Raw genomic sequence first — 22,093 nt, 5'->3', positions numbered from 1 at the left:
TTCCTTCCTATAGTCAAAGAGGTCCAGGAAAGTATTATGTAAAATGGCCCAAGTTTGGATTTGTCAAAGAATGTGGAGCAGCAAGGTCATGAGGTCCGATCTCCCCAACAGTGGACCAGAGGCCTCAGGACAGAGCCTGTTGGCAGACGGGAGGTTGGACCCCTTGCTCTTGTTGTCCAAACAGTTCCTCACCAGGAGGTTCCCTGCCATTACCCTAAGGGGAAACCCGTTTGTAATAGGAAAAAAAATGCTTTTCAAAGTACCCATTTTTAGCATACTTTTGGGAAATTAATATGCATTCAACACACTTGTAACAAAACATGAGACAACACTGTGTTCGTATGAATTAGGGAAGGGGGAAGAGATCAAAGCACTGCAAGAAAATGTAGGTGGCTGCGTCAGAATAATACAGTAAGTCACTTGTGAATTTACTCCCAAGTTCAAGTGAACCTAGACAATAAGAAAATTATGGATATAGATTAAGTCCCATCTCCCCGAACAGTAGAGGAGGATAGTTCAATCTCATCACTCTATTACAGACACTTAGTTATATCCAGGTTAGAACTCAAAGAACATGAGCATCTATATTAAAATCCATCTTTGGAAAACAGACTATCTGAAGGAAGACAAATCCAAAATGAAACTATGTGGTTTCCAGAGCAATTTATTCATTAAAATCTACTCAATATGCCATCAACAGTTCTCCTGTGTGTATTGTGCTGATAAATAGACACTCAGAGGATTTAACAAGTACGTCATTTAATAAGTCTGAATGCATTTTCACCACATGGTATTGTACACGGTAATCTGTTGACACAGATTTCTTTTTAACAGATCTTAGTTTAAAAAAGTCATAGATAACTGTGAGTTCTGTATAAACCGGTGGATAGTAAGTTAGTTCCTTTGTTTTGACTTACAAGCCTCAACTTCACCGCAGAATAAAGAATGTAGGCCAAAGAAAGCATAATCGGTCACTCGTATAGAACAGTATTGTTTCTATAATTTGAAGCTTTCTGAATTGACGAGTTCAGGCCTGATGTAACTGTAAAAAGATTACTTAATGAATAGACTATATGGAAATTGTACAAAATGTTATTAACTTTAATCATTAATAGCTTAAACAGCACTATATTACTAACTGCTATTCAAAATCAAGACCTGTTTTTGAATCCCCAGGAAGGCAGCGTGTACACAACCACGCCACCTTGTACTCGGGGGTGTGTCAGCACATATTTCAACAGAAACTTTGGCTTTAGGAAAGAGTCACAAACATTTAAAAGAATGGCTTTAATTGTCATTTTAAGTATACGGCAGGGGAAAAGTGTGCTTTAATTAAATATACATCATACCAGTGATGCTGGCAAGGTTGAAAGTTATTCCTAATGTTGATAGCTATAAAACCTAGTTTGTACATGACAAGACAATGAAAGGAAAAAGCAATCCCTTTGAAACAAGATTTTAAAATAAAAAATGTTCACAGTGGTTTGTATCAACAGTATGCATTTTATGACAAAAACATGTACAGATTCAGAGCACCCTAGGGCTCTCTTTATATCCTAAAGAAAATGAGCACTTACGTTATTATGCGTTGTACTGAATTAAAAAAAGATCAATTGTACACTTACCCCTTAGACAGAATAAACTATCTTGGGATGTACAGCTATAACACCATCATTAAAATTGTTTGCAAAAGGAATAGGGAATTAAAAAACAAAACACTTATTTTTTTTGGAGTGGAGAATCTTTCATTTGCTGTTATAACCAGCAAATGCCATTCACTAAATCAAAAATGGAAGGAAGGGCCCCACAAACACAGATATATCTGAGCAAGCTGACCAGTACACATTACAGTCTTAAAAATGAAGGTTATATACTATGTTACAAGTCCCAACTAGGCAGTGTCAAAATGACATCTATTTCTTTGCTTGCTTTGTGATCATACCCCTTGGAGGTGTTACAGGTCTCGTGGCATTCGGCTTCTTTTTCTCTGCAGGCTTTAGAATCTGAAGATTCAAAAGACAGTGCATTTTAGGAAATATACTCAACCCAAAATCTTAAGAGTCCTTAAATCTCATTCAAATCTCTTGTTCAGAAATGTTTGACTATTTAAGATTGCCTCAAACAACTACGACAGCCCCACTAGCATATTATCACAAACCAAGCTGACATTTAAACATCTGGTAATCAATGCTATGATGAACAGATAACATCTATGATCAGGACAAATTATTTTGCCTCTGAGTAAAATGACAATTTTCTGAAGTCTACACCTGGTAGTATTTTCTGACACAAAGGGGGCAAGTTCTTTAGAAGTGTTAGTCTCTAACCCCCAGGGGATCCTTGTACAATCTCTGGAAGCTGCAAGTTCTCCCTGATAATTGGTAAAAGAATTGTTTTAATTCATTTAACTGATGACAGCAACATGATTTCAATAGTTGCATTTATGTTTATGACTGGGCTGGGTTGAAGTTTCACAGTTTATCATAATAAGCAAACGATAAAAAGATCGAGGCAGACTCTATGTGTAAATAATGCTTTTGTGCTGAGCGAAGGTCAAATGATGTCATGGTACATCAACAAATGTTTTGTGGAAATTAGACTAAAGAGCAGAACTAAGTAATCACATAGCACTGTGGTCCCCAACCCCCGGGCTGCAGAGCTCCACAGCTGTCATGCCCCCACCCCCTTTCCTTGGAAAAATTGTCTTCCATGAAACTGGTCCTTGGAACCAAAAGGTTGGAGACTGCAGACATAGCACACCTGGCAGGTGGCAATTAGTACTATTTTCCCATCCAAGTGGTGATTTAATCTTAGCCAAACATTACATTGACATTATGGTTTTAGGTTTACAGTAAATGAGCCCTTAGCAGCATAAGAAGCCAATATATTACTTCGTTTTTACCTACTTAAGTAATGCAAAAACAGTTCAACACTGGAAGACAGGTCCCATGATAATTTTACTCCTTTAAGAGGGATCCACACATTATTCAACTAAGACAAACACTAGTTAAGGGAACATAAAAATTTAGCCCACTCAACATGAACAGTAAATAGAAACTAGCAATTTTTTTTTTTTTTTTTTTTTTTGAGACAGAGTCTCACTCTGTTGCCCAGGCTAGAATGCCCTGGCGCCAGCCTAGCTCACAGCAACCTCAAACTCCTAGGCTCAGGTGATCCTGCTGCCTCAGCCTCCTGAGTAGCTGGGACCACAGGGGCACACCACCATGCCCAGCTAATTTTTCCAATTTTAGTAGAGACAGGGGTCTCACTCTTGCTCAGGCTGGTCTTGAACTCCTGAGCGCAAGCTGTCCTCCCGCCTCAGCCTCCTAGAGTGCAAGTATACAGGTGTGAGCCACCGTGACTGGCCTGCAATTTCTTTTTTCAATCAGAAAAATCCAAATATAATAAAAGGAAATAATGTTGAAAGCATGCTCTACCTGAAAAGAACACATTAGTGTTTCATCCACACTCATCATGGCACCTGCATTGTCAAATTCTCCACAATAATTGGGTGCAGAAAACAGAGTGACCAACTGTCTCTTTGCAAAAAATTCATATCCATCTTCAACCACCTTGAAAGAGAAAATTTTTTCAGGATAAGTAGGTGTAAACTTTAGGTGAGTAAAACCACTCTTCAATTTCCTGCTGAGCCTGCTATCCTGTAGGTTCTTTCCAAAGACACTTTGTATAAATAAGCAATACCTACCCACCAAAATCAACAAGGAGAATCTGTGCTCACACACATGCTCTTAAGTGTACATGTAAAATTCAAAATCAATACCTGATGGGCTCTACAAATAAGATCCAAATCATGCTTATGGAGAAATTTTGCAACCACTTCTGCACCAAATGTGAAGGACACTCCTCTGTCATTTTCACCCCAGCCTAAGACATCTTTATCGGGGTCAGACCACAAAAGATCACAAAGAAGACCTTGATCTGGTACATCAGTTGGTCGCATAATTCGCCGAATCTGCTCCATAGATTGAAGATCTGGTGATAAACCTATCAAACGAGAAAAAAATTCAAGAAAGAACTTTTAAAAGGATATTATCACTTTAACAGTTCCATTTGTCTACAGAGACTCAATGACTGACATGAAAGCTTAAATTAAATCTACGGCTATGTTTTATTTAGTTTTGGTTGGAAAAAAACAACAACACAATACAGAACCCTGTATTAAAATCCAGTGATTTTAAAAACTATTCCCCTGCATGTCTCCCCAGCTGATGGGACTAATGAGCAACGTACATACTAGGTATCACTGTTGAACGTTTGTAATGTCAAGGCACATGCTCAGGTGTGAGATGGCTCTCTAGGAAACCTGTGCTGTCCACAGACCATCAAGTCTATCAGACCAGCTCAGATATAGTCTAATCATTGTCATCTGAGTTGAAAACTCTACCAAAACCTATGTAAGTACAGGACGGCAGAGACAGGCTCTTCGATGGCTGCCTAACTTCTGACCACACATGAAAAGAAATTCTCTCTGCATGTACTGTTTAATTACATTAAACAAAGCATAGTCTCTGAGTAAAGCAAAGTAACTTAAAATCCAAGTCAGAAAAGGTTCTGAGAGGATCAAAAATAGATCAAGGAAAAATCTGTTCACATTTTCAGTGTTCTAGAGGATCTATGGCACAGCAAATTAACTGCTATTCATTTTATAGTTAAAAATACTTTCTGTTCTATTTTCAAATCAAACTGATACACAGTCCAGAATTCCCTGTAACAAATCAAATGCTTACATCAGACTTCTGTCCAAATGATCCTGGCTGTGTCAGAGTGAACAGTGATGTAACAAATCAACAAAGGAGTTACCTGACAGAAGTCATCACCCAGTGATAACTCTTAAATGTCAAAGTATTCAGTTTTTAGAAGGAATCAAAAATTATTTGGAACAAAATCAGCCCACATACCTCCATGACAGCAGAATATTTTCTCATCCACGATGGCTGCTATCGGTAAACAGTTAAAACAGTCTGTGAAAGTTTTCCATAGTTTAATGTTGTATCTTCTTTTACCTGTGAAAATTTTAGGATAGTTAAAAAGAGATTATTATTCTGTAAGTTGATTCTCTCAGGATAATTTCCTCCAAAGCAAAGTTCTGATTACCTTTTAAAATACATGAAACTATGCTTTTATTAAGAATCTCTTGGAGGGGGTTGAGAATTGGATATACACGACACCTGGACATGTCTGATCTATAAGCAATGATTACATTTTCACATAAAATATTTTAAAATTCCACACAAGTATAAAATTAGAATTCCAGATGTGATAGTAACTAAGGGCTACCATCAAATTCCACCAGTTATTTGGTAGCACCAACTCTGTTTGAAATCTAGTCTGTTTTGTCCATCTCCCCCTACAGACAGCTCCTGTTTCTAAAGGTAATTACGAACAACTCACACATGAGCAATTCCCGCCTTCCTTCTGAGAGTTAACATCCATCCCATCTTCCCCCTCAATAACCTACTGATAGCGGGTAACTCCCAAGCCCTAAATGCTCTAGCAGGAGGCACAATGATTATAGGGATACAGACTGCTTCTTGCAAGCACCACGGGGTATCTGCACAAATTCTAAATGCTTCCCATAGGACCGACATTACAGTGCAGTCACGCTCCCTCCCCAGCACATGCTCCATGCTTTCTGGAGTCAGTACGACTGACACAAGCATGCCTTTAAGCACTGTTTCTACATGAAAATTGTGTTTCCAGTTATAAACCTACTCATAAACCGTGGAAGAACAAATCTGTCTGAATTGATTTAAGGACTGTCCCATGGACAGCCCAGCTGTTCAGGTGCCTTTGTCTCCTGTACCTTACCACACACTAAAGCACAATCTTTATTCCTAAACCAAGAGTTTCTCCTTATTCTCTTTTTCTTTCTTATCCTAGGGACTAGAGGGATGTCTAAAGGCTTAAACCTGGACCTCTCCTTTGAGAGTTATTAATAGAACCACACCTTCCACCCCTACAGTGCAAATCCAGCAGGGTAAAAGGTTTAGCACAGGATTAGAAATGTAATGCAAATCCAGCAAACATCTGACTTCTCTCTCTGCAGAAGAGCTATTTTTTTTTTCTCCTGATAGTTTCTGGTTTCTCAATGACTAGGTCTAACTCTGACCATGGTTCACTTTGTTTTGCATTTCTTTGGAGGCCACTAATTATTCCCTCTGTCCCATATAGTATTTCATTGGAGGATTCTGGAAGCTTATTAACAAATTCTTCCCTAAAAAAGGCTGAAGGGGAACCCGCACACAATCACCACCTCCAATTTCCAATAGAGATAATAATAATGGTACAGGTTAAGTGTCCCTAATCTGAAATGCCCCCAAATTTGAAACTCTTTGAGTGCTGACAGGATGCTCAAGGAAATGCTCATTGGAGCATTTTGGATTTCAGATGAGGGATGCTTAACCAGTAATATAATGCAAACATTCCAAAAATCAACAGGGGCCAAGCTGCCTTAACCCTCATTTATGAAGTGATTTCATTCTGCTTCTATTATTTTTTATGTTTATTTTTTTTTGAGACAGGGTCTCTAGCTCTGTTGGCAGGGCCAGAGCGCAGTGGTATGTTCATAGCTCACTGCAACCTCAAACTCCTGGGCTTAAGTGATCTTCCTGGCTCAGTCTCTAGAGTAGCTGGGATCACAGGCACACGCCACCACATCTGGCTAATTTTTTTGTAGACATGAGATCTCATTACATTGCCCAGGCTGGTCTGAAAACTCCTAGGATCAACCAATCCTCACGCCTTGGTCTCCCAAAGTGCTGGGATCACAGGAGTGATGGGATCACAGGTGTGCGCCACTGTGCCTGGCCCTGTCTCCATTTTCTACTGAAGGCTGTTGCTGAGCAAATCGTCCAATGGCTTCCTTGGAGACTTTTCCTTTCCCACATGCTGCATTTGCCATTACTAATCCTGTTCCTTTCTGAAGTCAGCTTGACTCCTTGATTCTTTTAGTCACGTAACATATGCCAGTTTCTCTTGCTGATTCCTTTACTGTTTTTGTTGGTTCCTCCATCAAAAAACAGTTTTTTCCCTCCTGTTGCCTCTTGGCATCTTAACCAAGTATAGGGACACTGTTTTCTCTTCTCTCTTTCCTCCCTAAGGCCACTTCAAACCCAGGAAGAGCTGGCTCCTGCAAGGTTTAGCCTGGGTAATCACCTAGGTCCCTTCAAGCTTCCAAATCCTAGAAGTCTGAGCCAGAACCTGTAATGCAGTTTCAGATACTACACATCAGACAGCTCTGGTGTCAGAAAAGGATTAAACACGCATGTTTTACCCAACAACATACCCCATCTGTCCAGCATCACATTCATAAAGTTAAAAAAAAAAAAAAAAGGAAAAGAAATGGTAGTACTTATTATACTTGGGAAATAAGGAGTGGTTTTAAAATTCTATGAAAATCTACATTTGAATTAAACTTTTCATTTTAATAAAATTATCAATTTTTAAAAAAGAATGCCTGCAAGCTGTCAACTGAAAGCTACCTATGTCAAGGGCACTTTTATGCCCACAAGTAGACTGAACGGCGAATCATACCTTCCTGATAAGAGAGGGGAAGCTTGAGCAAGTTGATAAATGTGCTTCGATGACCAAACAGAAGTCAAAATTGGTATCAACCAACACTGACCTTTCTAAATAATTTTTAAAGGCCTCTGCATTAAATAGAAACTGAAACTGATGTAGCCAATATTGTTACATTAGGATATACCTCACACAAGATCAGTGGGATTTGAACCTCATCAGTGAAAACATGGAAATAGCTGCTGAGCTCACAGCTATGTAAAAGGAAACCTTTCTTAACCCAAAAGTAATGTCTGTAACAAATGCCCAAAATACAATGTTACAAAAGTCCCTGCCTCTGGTACCTAAGGAGTAGTAACTGCTTTACTAGGACTTCTTTGATACAGACTCAGTTGTTCCAGTCAGTCCAGAACTCACCAGATTTCTCTCCCTGATAACCCCTCCCACCTCATCTTCTTATCAGCTGGGATCTCAAGGCCACAGACCACACAAACATTCATTTGTGGAAAGGGCTGGGGTAGAAGGGCTAAGTCTATGAACATGTAACCACTCTAGGACCACTTCGAACAAATGAGCTAGCTCAACACACCTCTGTGAAAAAAGAGACCGTAGGTTACAACCGGAGGCTGGGGGAGGGCCACAGTAACAATCCTTACCTCATCATAATATCAGCAAGTGTTGAGTATCTGAAATGTCTTAACCACCCCTCCACTCTGAACCTGAACCCTCTCCTAGCAAAAATGATGAGCACAAAAGCAGGTGGAGGCAAGTATTCAAAACTTTTTGACATTTTATGGTTACTTAAAACAGTAAGAAACCCTCTACCAAACTGATTTTCAAAGCTTTAAGAATTTTGTTTCCTTCAACAATCAACTCACTCAAACAAAGTTCACCTTCAACTAAACAATCCAAAAGGGGTCCCCAAAAGCGTAAAATATTGCAAAAATAAAAATTATATATATTTTTTACAGGTTTTCTCTGTTCAGCATATTTTAGGAAAGTAACTGCCATTTTCCCTGGGTGCATATGTGCCAAAAGGAGAAAAACTACAATAATTTCAAAAACTATTTATATACTGCAAGATTCCATTTATACGAAATGTCTAGAAAAGGCAAAACTATAAACACAGAAAGTAGATTAGTGGTTGCCTGAGGGCTGTGGTGATAGTTACACAAGTCTATAAATTTACTATAAATCCACTGAATTGTACACTTTAAATAGATGAATTTTATGGAATGAAATTATATCTTAATAAAGTTGTTAAAAACAAACTCTATGTGGACAGGTTCTCAAGAGTTGTACTAAGAATTAAATTATCTGTGAATACTCACAAAGACTATCTTAAAGAACCACTTCTGTAATCATTACTTCCTAATCTGACCATCACATGATAAAAGAATCTAGAACATTCATTATGTAATATTATAGTGGCAGCATTATTTTTCCACCCAAGAAAGAAAAAACTAAGATAAAAGCAAACTAATGAAATAGAAAACATGAGAGATAACATATTACCTAAGCTCTCACAAATTCTAACAGAAGTATGTGATGGCTCAGTTGATGATAAAAGTATGTTAATCTAAATAACTCTTCCTTAAATGTAGAAAGTACTTACATTCATCATAAAATCCATAAATTCTATTGATGCTGGCACATTCATGGTTCCCTCTGAGAAGAAAAAAATTCTCGGGATATTTGATTTTGTAGGCCAGTAAGAGGCAGATAGTCTCCAATGACTGCTTCCCCCTGTCCACATAGTCCCCAAGAAACAGGTAGTTGCTTTCTGGCGGGAAACCTCCATATTCAAAAAGTCGAAGCAAATCATAGTATTGCCCATGGATGTCACCTAGAAGCAATAATTTTGTTACACAGTGTTTCCATACTTAGAGCTTAACCCACTAACAAACCTTTGGGAAGACATTCTTTAAATATTCATTACACAATGGCATTGACCTCTAGTAATGAGTTTAATTTGACAGCCAACACTAAGTAATCTGTAATCTTGCATCATATGTAGTTCATTTGAGCCTAATAAAAATTTTAAGTGTGTGTATGTCCAGAACCTCACACAAAATTCAACTAATTAAGAATTTATTGTGTGGAAAGGAGTGTTATGTCTAGGAAGGCCTCTTGCCAAGTAACTTGGTTTTCCTTCCAGGTTGGCTGATCAGTATCAGATCGCTGACAGCTCCGTCTCTGGGTACTGTGTCAGCAGAACTGCTGTACTTTTAGTGAGCCTTGGCCCCACCGAAACAAAAGCAGACACTCTACACCCATCAGTGCTTTCAGCTTTCAATTTCTCCCTGCCAGATAATGCCCAAGAGCATTTTACCTTAAAAAACATGCACACAAAGTTTTATGTGTAGTCAAATATGAAGAATATATCATTACTCAAATGAATAAAGTATAATTTTTATATTATATTGAGTTTAAACATAGATTTCTGCTTCTATTATATAAAAAACAGAACCATAAACCAGCATCACGGAAGTTCTATTTTTAGAAATAACGAAGTGTTGCTTTAAGCTTAAACACAAGCCCATGTATTCAGTAGCTCAGACCTTATCTTAGCTCTCTCTCCATTCTTCATCTCATTTTTTCCTCTGCAATGTTTACACGCCTTCAGTGAAATAACTTTTTAAAAACTGAAGTACATTTAAGTAAACTAAGTCCATTGGAGGTATTTATTCTAAAGCCACTATTTAACTTAATTTTAAGTAATTCCAGGTTATTCATAAATAGGAAATGATTCTGCTAGCTAATACAAGTTCATCAACATATCCTCAACTCAGTTAATCACACTGTAATAACCAAAGATAATTTAGTGTGCCCGAAACTTACCACATATTTTGAGTGGTGCTTCAAGTTCTAGTAGGATAGGCTGACTGAGAAAGATCTCACGAGACTTTAAGCACAGTCCTCTGATTTCATTCTCTTGTAGCTGGACATTCTTACCAGGCTTGGACCCTCTCACTGCAGGGGGGAAAAACCCCAGTTATTCCAACAAAGCCAAAATACAATTTAATATTCAAGGTTTAGACAAAGAGGGGATAAAAACATGGTTTAACTAGCTTTCTGACTGGCTTCATTTTCAGGACACTTGTAAAGAATGTGGTTTTTTAATGGTGAATTAAAATCTTAGGACAGCACTTCAGAGATTATTTAAGTGCATCTTCTATACCAAATTAAGACTTCATAGTATCCAGAGCAAGGGGCCATCCTGTCTGCCATCCTGGTGCTGTTAGAAAGTCTTCCTTTCACTATCTAGCTCCCCAACGAAGACAGCTCCAGGTCTCAGTCCACACCCAAGCCACACAAAGAGGCCTTGTCACAACAGCCCACCCACCAGGACTTATTGCCTCTAGCCTTCTCTTCTCCAGCTTTATAAATGAATGACTATGTGCAGAGCAGGAGACTTCAAAGAGTTTGTCCTGAGAACTGCTAGTTTTACACTGTGGTCGTAGGGATACTCAGAAGCCTCCCCCATCAGTGTTTACAGGACCATGAGCATCTATCTCCTCAAGGGTCTCTGATTTACCTACGAAAAAAGCATTTGTGTTCATAATCATGCTTGTACAGCGCAAAGGAAGTCAGCCCATGCTCTATGAAACACAGTATCCTGGTAATCTGAACAGATAAAAATCAATGGGAGAAAGAAATCATTGCACAGCATGGGACATTCTGATCTCCAAAGTGCTCATCTACACAGCACTCAGAGTTCTAGACTGACTGTTGAAGTGGAAGGCTTAGTAACATAACAATTCATTTATCAGCAGGTAGGTAGTAGTGGAAATCAAAAAATTTTGTTTTAGTTCCAGTTGTAACAGATTAGAGAATCATTAATACAGAGTAAATAGCACTGAATTGCTAAATGTACCTTAATTTTACAGTTACCAAGTGGCCCCTTCATGAAACTGGCAATCCAGCAAAATTGCTTGCCAGCAGAGTCTGTGCCGAATGTGGGACCTGATTATCCATAAGGTGCCTGAGTCCAAGTCTTTATACTTGTTTTGAACAAAAGACTGATGAGATGGCATTCTCTGAATTAAGACTGATGTAAAAACATAGGACCAGACTAAATATAGACCTCAAGGTTCCATCTTCCCACCAATACACCTAGCATCAAGTGATTTAGTGTTAACAAGACTACGAAATCCATCAGATTACATAAATGTTGCTAATTTAAATTTTATTGGTTTTGGAGGCTTTGTGTGTATTCAAATTATAAAATCATCTGGCCTAATAACTAAATAAGAGCAAGAAGTTTAACTGGCTTGTATCTAGCTTTGTTCTATAAATACCTAAGTAACCGTATCACACGGCAATAAAAATTACTCAAAAAACTGATATATTTGTTGGGAGTCTTTTCTCATTAAAAGGGTTGTGTCTAAGTTTGAGAACTATTGCCCTAGGTAAAGTCATCTTCAGCCTGAAATGGCCACTGAAATTCTGAATTCTCTAAAGAAACAAGTTTTGAACAGAAATGGAACTGTGTGTAAAGGAATATTTTTTTCAATGAAAAATATTAAGAAAGATGACAGAAGACAAGGGACAAACTCTTGAAGCATACAATGAAGTGAAAATTATTAAGAGATAAGGCTGGACTGGGAGCCATCCAGGAGACCCAAGATTCTGGACTAATTCTATACTTTGGGAAAATCACTTCACTACTTTGGCCTTCAAAACATATAACTGAACTAAAAGATTGGCAAAGTCTCTTTCTGATCAAAATGTTATGAAACAAGAAGCAATAAAAGGGAAAGCATAGTAATGATAACCTTTCATAGAAGATATGAAGCAGATGAATATGTAATACAACACCAACTGAGCAATAAAAAACGTTTTTTTCTAGAAGAACCACAATAATTTTCTTTTTCTCTCTAGACACCAATACACAGTAGAAACACTCCCAGTGGCAAAATGGTGGGATCCCTGCTTCACTGGCCAGAAAACCCCAATCATTAGTGATTTCACCACAAGTTAGCAAAAAAACTTGGAAGACTGCCCAGCAGGAAACTTTTATTTTTGGCTAGAAGGGAACTCCTAGAAGCTTCTGGTTTCAACCTGAATTTTTTTTTTCCAGCAGAGTTCCACACTTGTGAATGAATAGTCCCTTCTAAGTCTTTCAGGAGAATACTTCTGCAATAATTGTCTTACATACATATGAATGGCAGGCTTATTTTATTATATGAATGCTAATGTATTAAAGCAATGCCATCAGATTAAATCAATGTTGCCAACATAAATCTTGGCTTTAGAAGCTTCCTACTACCACCTTTAGACATAGTTTACGAGAGTTTAAATTCTCTCGTTCTATTTTTCACTTTGTCCTCTGAGTGGGTGCGTTCAGAGATTAGTAAAAAGCAACACTACTAACAACTTAAAAATTACTCTGAATGTGAAGATCAGATGCATTTTTTTCCAGAACAAATAAAGATTTATTTATACTTGAAGAATGGTGCTCATCAAAAACATCAACATTTGGTCTCAAAGCTTCTTAAATCCCCTACATTTAGCTCAAGGAAAAAAAATTGTAAAAACAGAAACTGCCAAAACCATCTTCCATCAATTGGCGTACAGCTGCTCATGCTTCAGGCCTCTGCTCACACACTTCACCCTGGAACAGCCTCTCTCATCTCTCTCCCCTCACAAGCCTGCTCCATGCCTCCTGAAATGCTCTAACAATGTCCACTCCTCACCACACCCTGTACTTTGAATTACACTTGCCAGTTTGCTTCTGCTTGTTCATCTGGGCCCCTGGTAGAATGTAAACTGAGGACCACAGAAGTCTTGCTCTGCAGTGCCCATGAGCCATGGCCAGTATACAGCAGGTACTCAAAATTTGTTGCATGAATGAAGTCTGGATAAATCTTTAAGTACTGTTGACTTGTGGCATTAGAATGAAACACTCCTGAGTAAACACTTTGGATTAATAAAAAACCTGTTTCTGTGCTTTAAAATTACAAACCAATGGTGCCATTTTTCTACCAGGCTTTACTGGAATATTTTTCCAATTGTGAAAATTTAGGATTGTTCTCAAATTTCACATTGAAGATAACTGTCTAGCAGTTAGAAGATAAAAGATTTCAAAATGGGTTGACAGTCCAAGTGAACACTAGGTATTTCTTAACAGTTGTCCTACCAGCCAACAGCATTAAAATCAACTTCATTATTTTTAATGTCTATCAAACAGAATTATTTATTTGTTGTAGCTAATATTTACTAAGCATTTACATCTGCTGGACACCGTGCTAAGGGGGCTTTACACTGTCATTTAATCCTCTCAACAATCCTATGACATTAGGTACTATCAACTCCCATTTTACAGGACAGTTCAGGGACTTGGTCCAAGGTCACACAGCTTACAAGGAGGAGGACACCAGGCTCCAACTCTAGGTCTAGTACTTCCACCATATCACCCTCCCATTTAGGAATTTGTTCTACATTAAACTTCCAAACCAAAGGAGTTTTTAGCAGGATAAATTACCAAAACCCAAATATATAGTCATTGCTCCGTAAGAAAAATTCAATATGGAATATAAAATCATAACACATCCTTATGCACAGGAGGCATTAAATAAGAACTAAATTATAGGAAGCTGTTAGACTATCAACATTTACCATGCTTCAAATATCCAAAAAAATCACTGCTAAACACCTACAGTGCACCAGACCTGTGTTAAACGCTAGGAATACCCTAAAACAACAGAATGGGCAAGAATCTTGTCTTTTTCCTTATGAAGCTTACATCTTAGTGTAGGTAATGGAAAATTAAGACAAACCAGGTAATTGCAAATTGTTATTATATAAACACTATGAGCAGAAGAACTATCCCTCCATAAAAATTATAAAACTAGAAGTTCACCTTAAGGATAGTATTTTCAAAACTATTTAAAAAAAACCCAAAGGCATATATGTCTACATTTTAGTGCTATTAGCTACAAAGAAAAATACAAACAGTGTAGCTCTGCTCAATAAACATCAGTCAATTCTTACCTTGAAGTTTAAAGCTCTCATTGTGCTCTGTGCTCAACAGGAGAAACTTACACAAAAGAGACCCTACGTGGGAAATTCAAGGGTCGTCACCCCATGATCTTTCTAAGTAGCAGTTCAAATAGTTAATATAAAATTATTTCAGGCCGTGCGCGGAGGCTCACGCCTGTAATCCTAGCACTCTGGGAGGCTTGAGGCAGGTGGATCATTTGAGCTCAGGAGTTAGAGACCAGCCTGAGCAAGAGTGAGATCCCATCTCTATTAAAAAATAGAAAGAAATTAGCTGGACAACTAAAAATATATAGAAAAAAATTAGCCGGGCATGGTGGTGCATGCCTGTAGTCCCAGCTACTTGGGAGGCTGAGGCAGAAGGATTATTGCTCGAGCCCAGGAGTTTAAGGTTGCTGTGAGCTAGGCTGACGCCACGGCACAATAGCCAGGGTGACAGAGTGGGACTCTGCCTCAAAAAAAAAAAAAAAAAAAAAAAAAAAAAAAAAAAAAAAAAATTCAGCCAGGTGCAGTGGCTCACACCTGTAATCCCAGTGCCAAGGCAGGAAGATGGCTTAAGGCCAGGAGTTCAAGACCAGCCCAGGTAACACAGCGAGACCCTGTCTCAAAAAACAAAAACAAAAACAACCCCCCCCCCAAACCTAACATGCACCTGTAGTACCCGCTATTTAGGAGGCTGAGGCAATGGGCTCACTTGAGCCCAGGAGTTTGAGGTTTCAATGAGCTATGACTGTGCCACTGCACTCCAGCCTGGGTAACAGAGCAAGACCTTGTCTCAGAGAGAAAAAAAAAAAAACCATCAAAATGTCAGCTGAAGTATAGAGTCGAAAGAATTGAAAACAGGAACTCAGATAGTTGTACATGAATGTTGACAGCAGCACTATTCACAACAGGAGAAAGGTAGAAATAACTCAAATGCCCATCAATGGATGAAGAGATAAACAAAATGTGGTCTATCCACACAATGGGATATCAGCTATAAAAAATGAAGGACTGATACATGCTAAGTGAAATAAGCCAGTCATAAAAGGACAAATATCATATGATTCCACTTGTATAAAATATCCTGAATAGGCTTGGCGCGGTGGCTCACACCCGTAATCCCAGAGCTTTGGGAGGCTGAAGGGGAGAATTCCTTGAGGCCAGGAGTTGGAGACCAGCCTACGCAACAGAGCAAGACCCTGTCTCTACAAAAAAAAAAAAAAAAAGCCAGGTGTGATGGTGCATGCCTGTAGTCCCAGCTACTCAAGAGGACTGCTTAAGCCTGGCTGCAGTGAGCTATGATCACACCACTGCGACACAGCCTGGGGAACAGGGTGAGACCCTGTCTCCAAAAAAATAAAATAATTTCAACAATCGAATGCCAATAAATTCTTATTCCAATGAATAAGAATTCTATTCCCCAGATGGAGTGCTTCTCAGAAACCCAAGTGCTAGGTACTACATGGAAATAAAATCATTAAGCACTGTGAACATATAAAGGTTCATGATCAATACATTAAAATATCAACTTAGATATAAAATGTGACTTTTTAGTAAAAGCATTTATCTGGCTACAGAGTCAGAAAAATGCATTATGTTCAGCAAAGGCTGTTTTTGTGGAAACATATCTAATCTATCTAGTAAATCAATAACATGACCACATCATAAAAACTTCCTCACAGTTTAATCAAAAACTGATAAAAATTCAAAATTATAAAAGAACTTAACCGGTTACTACTTACAACACCAGCTTATCCTCATAAGCAACACTAACTTCTGACAGCCTGGCAACAAGCAAAGCAGAGATGAAAACTATGGAAGGAAATTTAAGATGAACTTGAGATGATTTATGAAGAATAAAAAAATATTTTCCTGTCACATAAAGGCCCCTTAACTGTTGAAAGAAAATCATATTAAAGAAATAGCACACACCAAAAAAAAGCCTCAGCTGAATAAAATAAAGCTTTAGAACCTAAAAGAGGCAGAACCGGTATAAAAATAAGTCAACAGAGATTTTGCTGTTTTAAGATAATCCTATTAAAGTAGGTGGTAATCTTAAGAATATGCCACATCATATTTATTTCAGTGAAGCAATAACCTCATGATATTTGACAGATTTAGGAAATTAAGACCTTGAATCAAAACAAAACAAAACACCAATAAATATTTGCAACATTAAACTTTCCCACAAACAACTCAGTTCTTTTCTGCAAAAAATATAAACCAGAAAAATGTTATCAAGAATCCTTCAGTTTCTTTGCAAAGTCACCAGCTGGAAGACTTACACTTTCTGGCCATCTTAATTGTTTCCACACCATACTCTCCCCAATCTTGACTTTTCTAACTGCTGGGGTTATACTTCAGGCATTTAGAGGTGACACCAATTTTCTCAGGACAGCTAGTCAGGATGTAGCTGCCAAATACTGCCCACTGTTCTCAATAAAGTATCTTGAGTTTTTTACACTTGAGTCCACTGAACAATGTTTAACTTTCCACCGTCTAAGAACACATTCTGATACAATACCACTGAGCAGACTGCACATCTGACCCTACATTTTATGAATTTTCATTTCCTGTAAGCCTTACTATCAGTGACCCCCACTCCCCTCCAGATGAAAAATGCCCATAAACCCCAGTGTAGTGGAGAAACTGGAGAGAGATTTCAGATAAATCATCAAGATCCATAAATAAATCATCTGTTCTTCATGTTTTAGATACAGAGGTCTGATCCTGAAATATAAAAATTTGTCCTACATATCCATAAGATCCAAGGAAATAAAATCTTTATTCCCCTTGAATAAGACTGTCCGGTTTCCTCATCCACAAAGCAATTCACACCCAGAATACTATCTCCCTCACATTTCAATCTTTAAGGTCTACTAATAGCCCCAACTACAAATTAAGTGAAATGGTTAAGTCCATATATTATCAATCATTTCCCTGCTTCAGGATCAGTAATTCTCACCTAGTCAAATGGACTGACTGGCACATGATTTTGCATAACAGGTCACAGATTTATAACAGGAACATAGTTTCAAATACAAAATCATCTCGCCAACTTCTACAGAGGACTTACTGCTGGGGCTACTAATGCTCAGCCCAGCCCACCTCCATTCCCCGAGTTTTGAGGCGAGTCCAGGCTTCTGCTCCTAGGTGTCACCCTCCCCCACAGCACAACAGAACGACGTACACAATTCTGTTAGATTTCACTGCTGCCTCCTGCTACAGACAAGCAAGGGGGCACCGTGGGCACAACAGATAATCCTTTTTGATGCTGTGGTTTAAAAAAGGACTCATGAAAGCTGCAGATCATCTGTCTCCAACATAACTTCCCTGCCTTGCCTAGTAGGAAGGGAAGGGGGCATACAACTGACATGATGGAAGGGCTCCCAACAGAGTTCTTATTAATTAGGGAATTAGAAACTCACAATTTGGATGTTATTGTTAAAACTATCTGCTACGTAAAAAATAATTACAGATGTTCATTAGAAAAGATTGCTTTTGTTTTCTTTGGTCAGCATCTTAAGAACTCTGCCCCTCCCTTTTTAGCGTTGTATTTGCCCTTTATTATCTTTAGGACCAGATACGGCTTTTTAAACACTAGAATATGGACATGTTTCCTATTACAACAAAAAGCTGAATGTGTGGGTTATTTAAACTATCCTAGAGTTTGAGAATGTCTAAACACTATCTACAGAACAATCCTTATACATCATCAGAGGATTAAACTGGTAAACACTTTCTGTGAGCCAGGGCAGAAGTCATATTAATATTTAAATCACTAAAGCAGACAATTAGGCAGAGCCTGACAAGGTCTTGCAGTTTGACAATGGTCTCTTTCAGAGTGAAGAGCTTCTTGCAAACCAGGATGTGCATTAAGATTAAGTTACAATCACTTGCATTGCAAGAAAAATGCTAGCCACCCTTGCTCCTTGAAGGAGGTCATTTACAAAAGCACCCCAAATCTCACTTTTCTCCAACACAGTAGAGAATCAGACCAAATCATCAGCTGGTTTACTTTCTCTCTAAATCACATTTTCTATGTAGTTATTTAAATAATTAATAGCAGTTATGCTAAGCAGTAACAACTTTAAGGTTTTATCAGCAGCAAGGCAGAGCCTGGATAAAAGCTTCCAAGGTGGCTTACAGAGGTGATGCCTGCCTTACTAAAAAATACTCAGAGTTTAGAGAAGAAAAGAACCGCAAAGCTGCAGTGATCTAAGATCTAAACCAACATGCTGTTTTTCTCAAATAAGACTTCACTTCTGAGTTACCTTTCTAGTACTATTACTGAGCCACTTCTCAACTAGCTCACACAGCCCTCAAGCTTAAAAGACCAATCCTTAACACGTAAAAATGTCTGAAAGGTCATATTCCCTCCACTTTCAGATATACTTAAATCTTAAAATTTTTAGGAAAAAAGGGTTTGGGGACATTACAGAAAGCACAACATTTTTTAATCAAAATCCTCTAACTCAGATGTAGACATATCCTCAATGGATCATCTTCAACTGTTTCTCTGCTGACATCCATGACAGAAAAAGGAATTTCAAGTATGTTGTGCAACTAGACTATTCATTCCGCAGGCATTAAAATGCACTGCTTTATTATATTAATTTCAGCAAAAAATGATATATTAAAAAAATCTGGTTTTCAAGTGCAACATAACATGCAATGAGGGCTGGGTGTGGTGGCTCACACCTGCAATCCTAGCATTTGGGGAGGCCAAGGAAAGAAGAGGATCGCTTAAGCCCAGGAGTTTGAGGTTGCAGGGAGCTATGATGATGCCACTGCACCCTAGCCTGGGCAACAGAGCAACTCTGCCTCAAAACAATAGAAAAAGAAGAAGATAAACCACTGATCTCATTTTAGATGAATTAAATTTACCAGGCAAATTTCTTTGCATGATTTTAAAGATTAAAATTAACAGAATCTGTTATGTTAATACAGAGACAGTTATGGGAAAACCAGAACTTAAATTAACAAGACATAAATGCTCTTAAAATTCTAATCCATACAAATTCCAATTTTTCCTGTTTTCTCGGAGAAATAAAGCCCACTCTGGTCTAGCCACACACATTCCTGCAAAGATGTGCAGAATTTAAAAATTTAGAAAGATATCTGATAAAAAGTTCCTCTTATTCCAAACTAATCAGTTTCTCACCAACTGCTTGCTGCCTCATATAAAGAACTGTATTAACTAGTATGAAAAGTATGCCAAGCACTAAATGACAAGATTTTCACCCTACAAATGGCAGCGACATTTCAAGAGCATTTCAGGGGTCCTTAATGACATTTAGTGGGGTTTTCTTTTAATAAAGCATAAAAGGAAAGAATACACAGATTAAAGATGAGATATTTTCAGGAGTCTCATTTTAATACCTTACTTTAAAAGGTCTGCAAATTCTAACACCAGAGCTCTCGAACACTCCATCACTCATAGCATTTATATTCCAACAATGTTTTCAGAGGACAGCAGAAAGGCAAAAGCAGTTAAAACACAGCCAAATTCACATCAAATGCCCAAATCAAACAGGGGATTTGACTGAATTCTTCCAAAGTTTCGGATGAGACATTAGCATCCGGACATGCTCTTGAATCTGAGAGCAGTTCAATTCAGCTTCCCTCTTCAAAATCTGAACCTCATCCCTCTCCCACATCAACATGAATCAATTGCCAGGCACCTCACATGGCTTAGGTGAGCCAAAATTAAAGCTTTATTTTAACCTTTGCTTAACCACGGAACACTTCCCTCCTTCATAGGGTGACAGTGGAATGTAGCCAGTTCTAGCTCCTGGCTACCTGGGTTTGAAACCTGACTGTCACTAACTGTGTGACCTTGGTCAAATGACTTCACCTTTTAGTTCCTTCTGTAAAACAAGAAAAAATAATAGCACCTATATTGCAAGGTTGTTGGGAGAGCCGAACAAAATCTGTGGTAAGTGCTCAAATAATGCCTAACACACAGTAAGTGCTTTAAAAGCGTTAGCTATTATTATTATAGTAAAAATTTGATGAACGCAAAGCGCTTAACATGAGATAACGATACCGTCATCATCGCCGGTTTCATGTTGGGATGCATGTTCAGGGCAACAGCGCAGAGACGTCTCCAATATTAGGACAACTTAAAAGGACTTGAGGGCAAGAGAAGATAGGTTCTCACATCTCTTAAGATGCGAACGTTCGTCACCAATTAACAAGAAATCCATCCCCCCGACCCCAGAACCACGAAAATAAAAAAAGCAAGCAGGAAAAGCAGCCCCGAAACCCGGTGGAACCCATACCCCCATCAAACTGCTTTCCGAGAGGCCCAGTAGCACAAACTCCATCTCGCAGAGAAAAGTGCGGCACACGCCGTCCAGGAGGTCGCACTGGGGCCCCCAACCTTCTCTCTCCAAAGAGTGGTCCAGTTTGCGGGGGACAAGTGGATAGAGGCGGGAAACGTGGGGGTGGGGAGCGGAGTTTTCAAATTCCACGGCCAAGAGGAAAAGCTGCTACATCCCCGCGCGATGAATGAGAGGAGCCAGGACAGTCGGCGGGTGGCGCCAAGTTCGGGACCCCGGGCCGGCCTCCCTCCGGCTGCAGCCCTCAGCCGGCGGGCCAACTCGCGGGGCTCGGTCCCCGCGGCGCTGCAAGCCCAACCGGCCTCCCAACTCCCCTCCCTCGAACCCCCAGGGCCGCCTGCCGCCCGCGGGCCCGGGCCCCCGAGCCTGCCCGCCGCCCCCCTCACCTTCCAGCAGCCGTTGAATGATGCTGTCGATGTTGAGTTTATCTATATCCGCCATCGCCTTCCCACTGCCGACCCTCCCGCAGCGGCGCCGCCGCCGGCTAGCGCCCGGGACTCACGCCTCCTTTCCCACGCCACGAGCAGGGGCGGTGGTGGCGGCGGTGGCAGCAGCCGCGGCGGGTTCCCCCCCAGCCGCCCCGCTCCCTGCTTCCTCCTTCTCTCCCCACTGGAACCACGAGAAGAACAAAATGGCCGCCGACTCCTTAGCCAGCCTCGGGCGGCGCACGGATGCGCGCGGGGAGTGCGGCGGCCCGACCGGGACTTCTTTATGGGCCATAGGGCGCGAGGGAGGGGGCGGGGCCAGGGCGAGGGAGGGGGCGGGGCCAAAGCTTGGGGAGGGGGAGGAGACGGTTGAGCGTAACTGCGTCCGCGCGCGGGATCCTTCCGCCAAACGGGTCGAGTAAGTAGGTCCCCCGGCCGGAGTGTGAGTTGCAAAGTTGCACGTGGGAACTGCAGCCGGGGGAGTAAATGCAGCTGAGCACTCCGAGGATTACAACCTCCGCCGGATCCTGTGCATTGAGGCCAGATGTTTACAGACCTGGCCATGTGGGAGCCCATCTAGGGATTTCGGGGGTCCTGGAATTTACACCTTAAAATAAATACGGGGTTGGAGGAGAAGAGGGAGAATAATAAAGAGAAGTAGGTTGATTTATTTTGGATTCAGATATGCTGGGACTCGGGAGACGAGGAAGGTTTATTTGGTGACTAAAAAGAAAAAAAAAACTCTCTTCCAGATAGGTCAAAGTGATGTTATGCATTGTTGACTGGTGAGAATATTAGTGT

At 39.7% G+C, this 22,093-nt stretch overlaps 1 protein-coding gene across 1 annotated transcript; it reads right to left on the bottom strand.

The window, feature by feature from the left end:
• Positions 1-648: 648 nt before the first annotated feature.
• PPP1CC (protein phosphatase 1 catalytic subunit gamma) lies at positions 649-21,579 on the bottom strand. Its single transcript, XM_045534833.1, has 8 exons — positions 21,254-21,579; positions 10,381-10,512; positions 9,155-9,385; positions 4,920-5,024; positions 3,782-4,005; positions 3,438-3,572; positions 1,943-2,003; positions 649-1,042 (listed from the first exon to the last, which is right to left on the bottom strand). Exons 1-8 carry the CDS (start codon positions 21,306-21,308, stop codon positions 972-974), a joined length of 1,014 nt encoding a protein of 337 aa, XP_045390789.1. The 5' UTR covers positions 21,309-21,579; the 3' UTR covers positions 649-971.
• Between the last annotated feature and the right edge of the window lie 514 nt (positions 21,580-22,093).

The sequence above is a fragment of the Lemur catta genome, chromosome 21 (assembly GCF_020740605.2).
Source record: "Lemur catta isolate mLemCat1 chromosome 21, mLemCat1.pri, whole genome shotgun sequence".
Classification (NCBI taxonomy): Eukaryota; Metazoa; Chordata; class Mammalia; order Primates; family Lemuridae; genus Lemur; species Lemur catta.
This window is presented reverse-complemented; position numbering and strand designations above follow the sequence as displayed.

Coding starts and splice junctions, on each gene's coding strand:
- PPP1CC (XM_045534833.1), bottom strand. CDS start 21,308: ATGGCGGATATAGATAAACTCAACATCGACAGCATCATTCAACGGCTG. Junction 10,513..21,253: donor CATTCAACGGCTGCTGGAAG/GTGAGGGGGGCG, acceptor TCCCCCCTGCAG/TGAGAGGGTCCAAGCCTGGT. Junction 9,386..10,380: donor AGCACCACTCAAAATATGTG/GTAAGTTTCGGG, acceptor TATTGCTTCTAG/GTGACATCCATGGGCAATAC.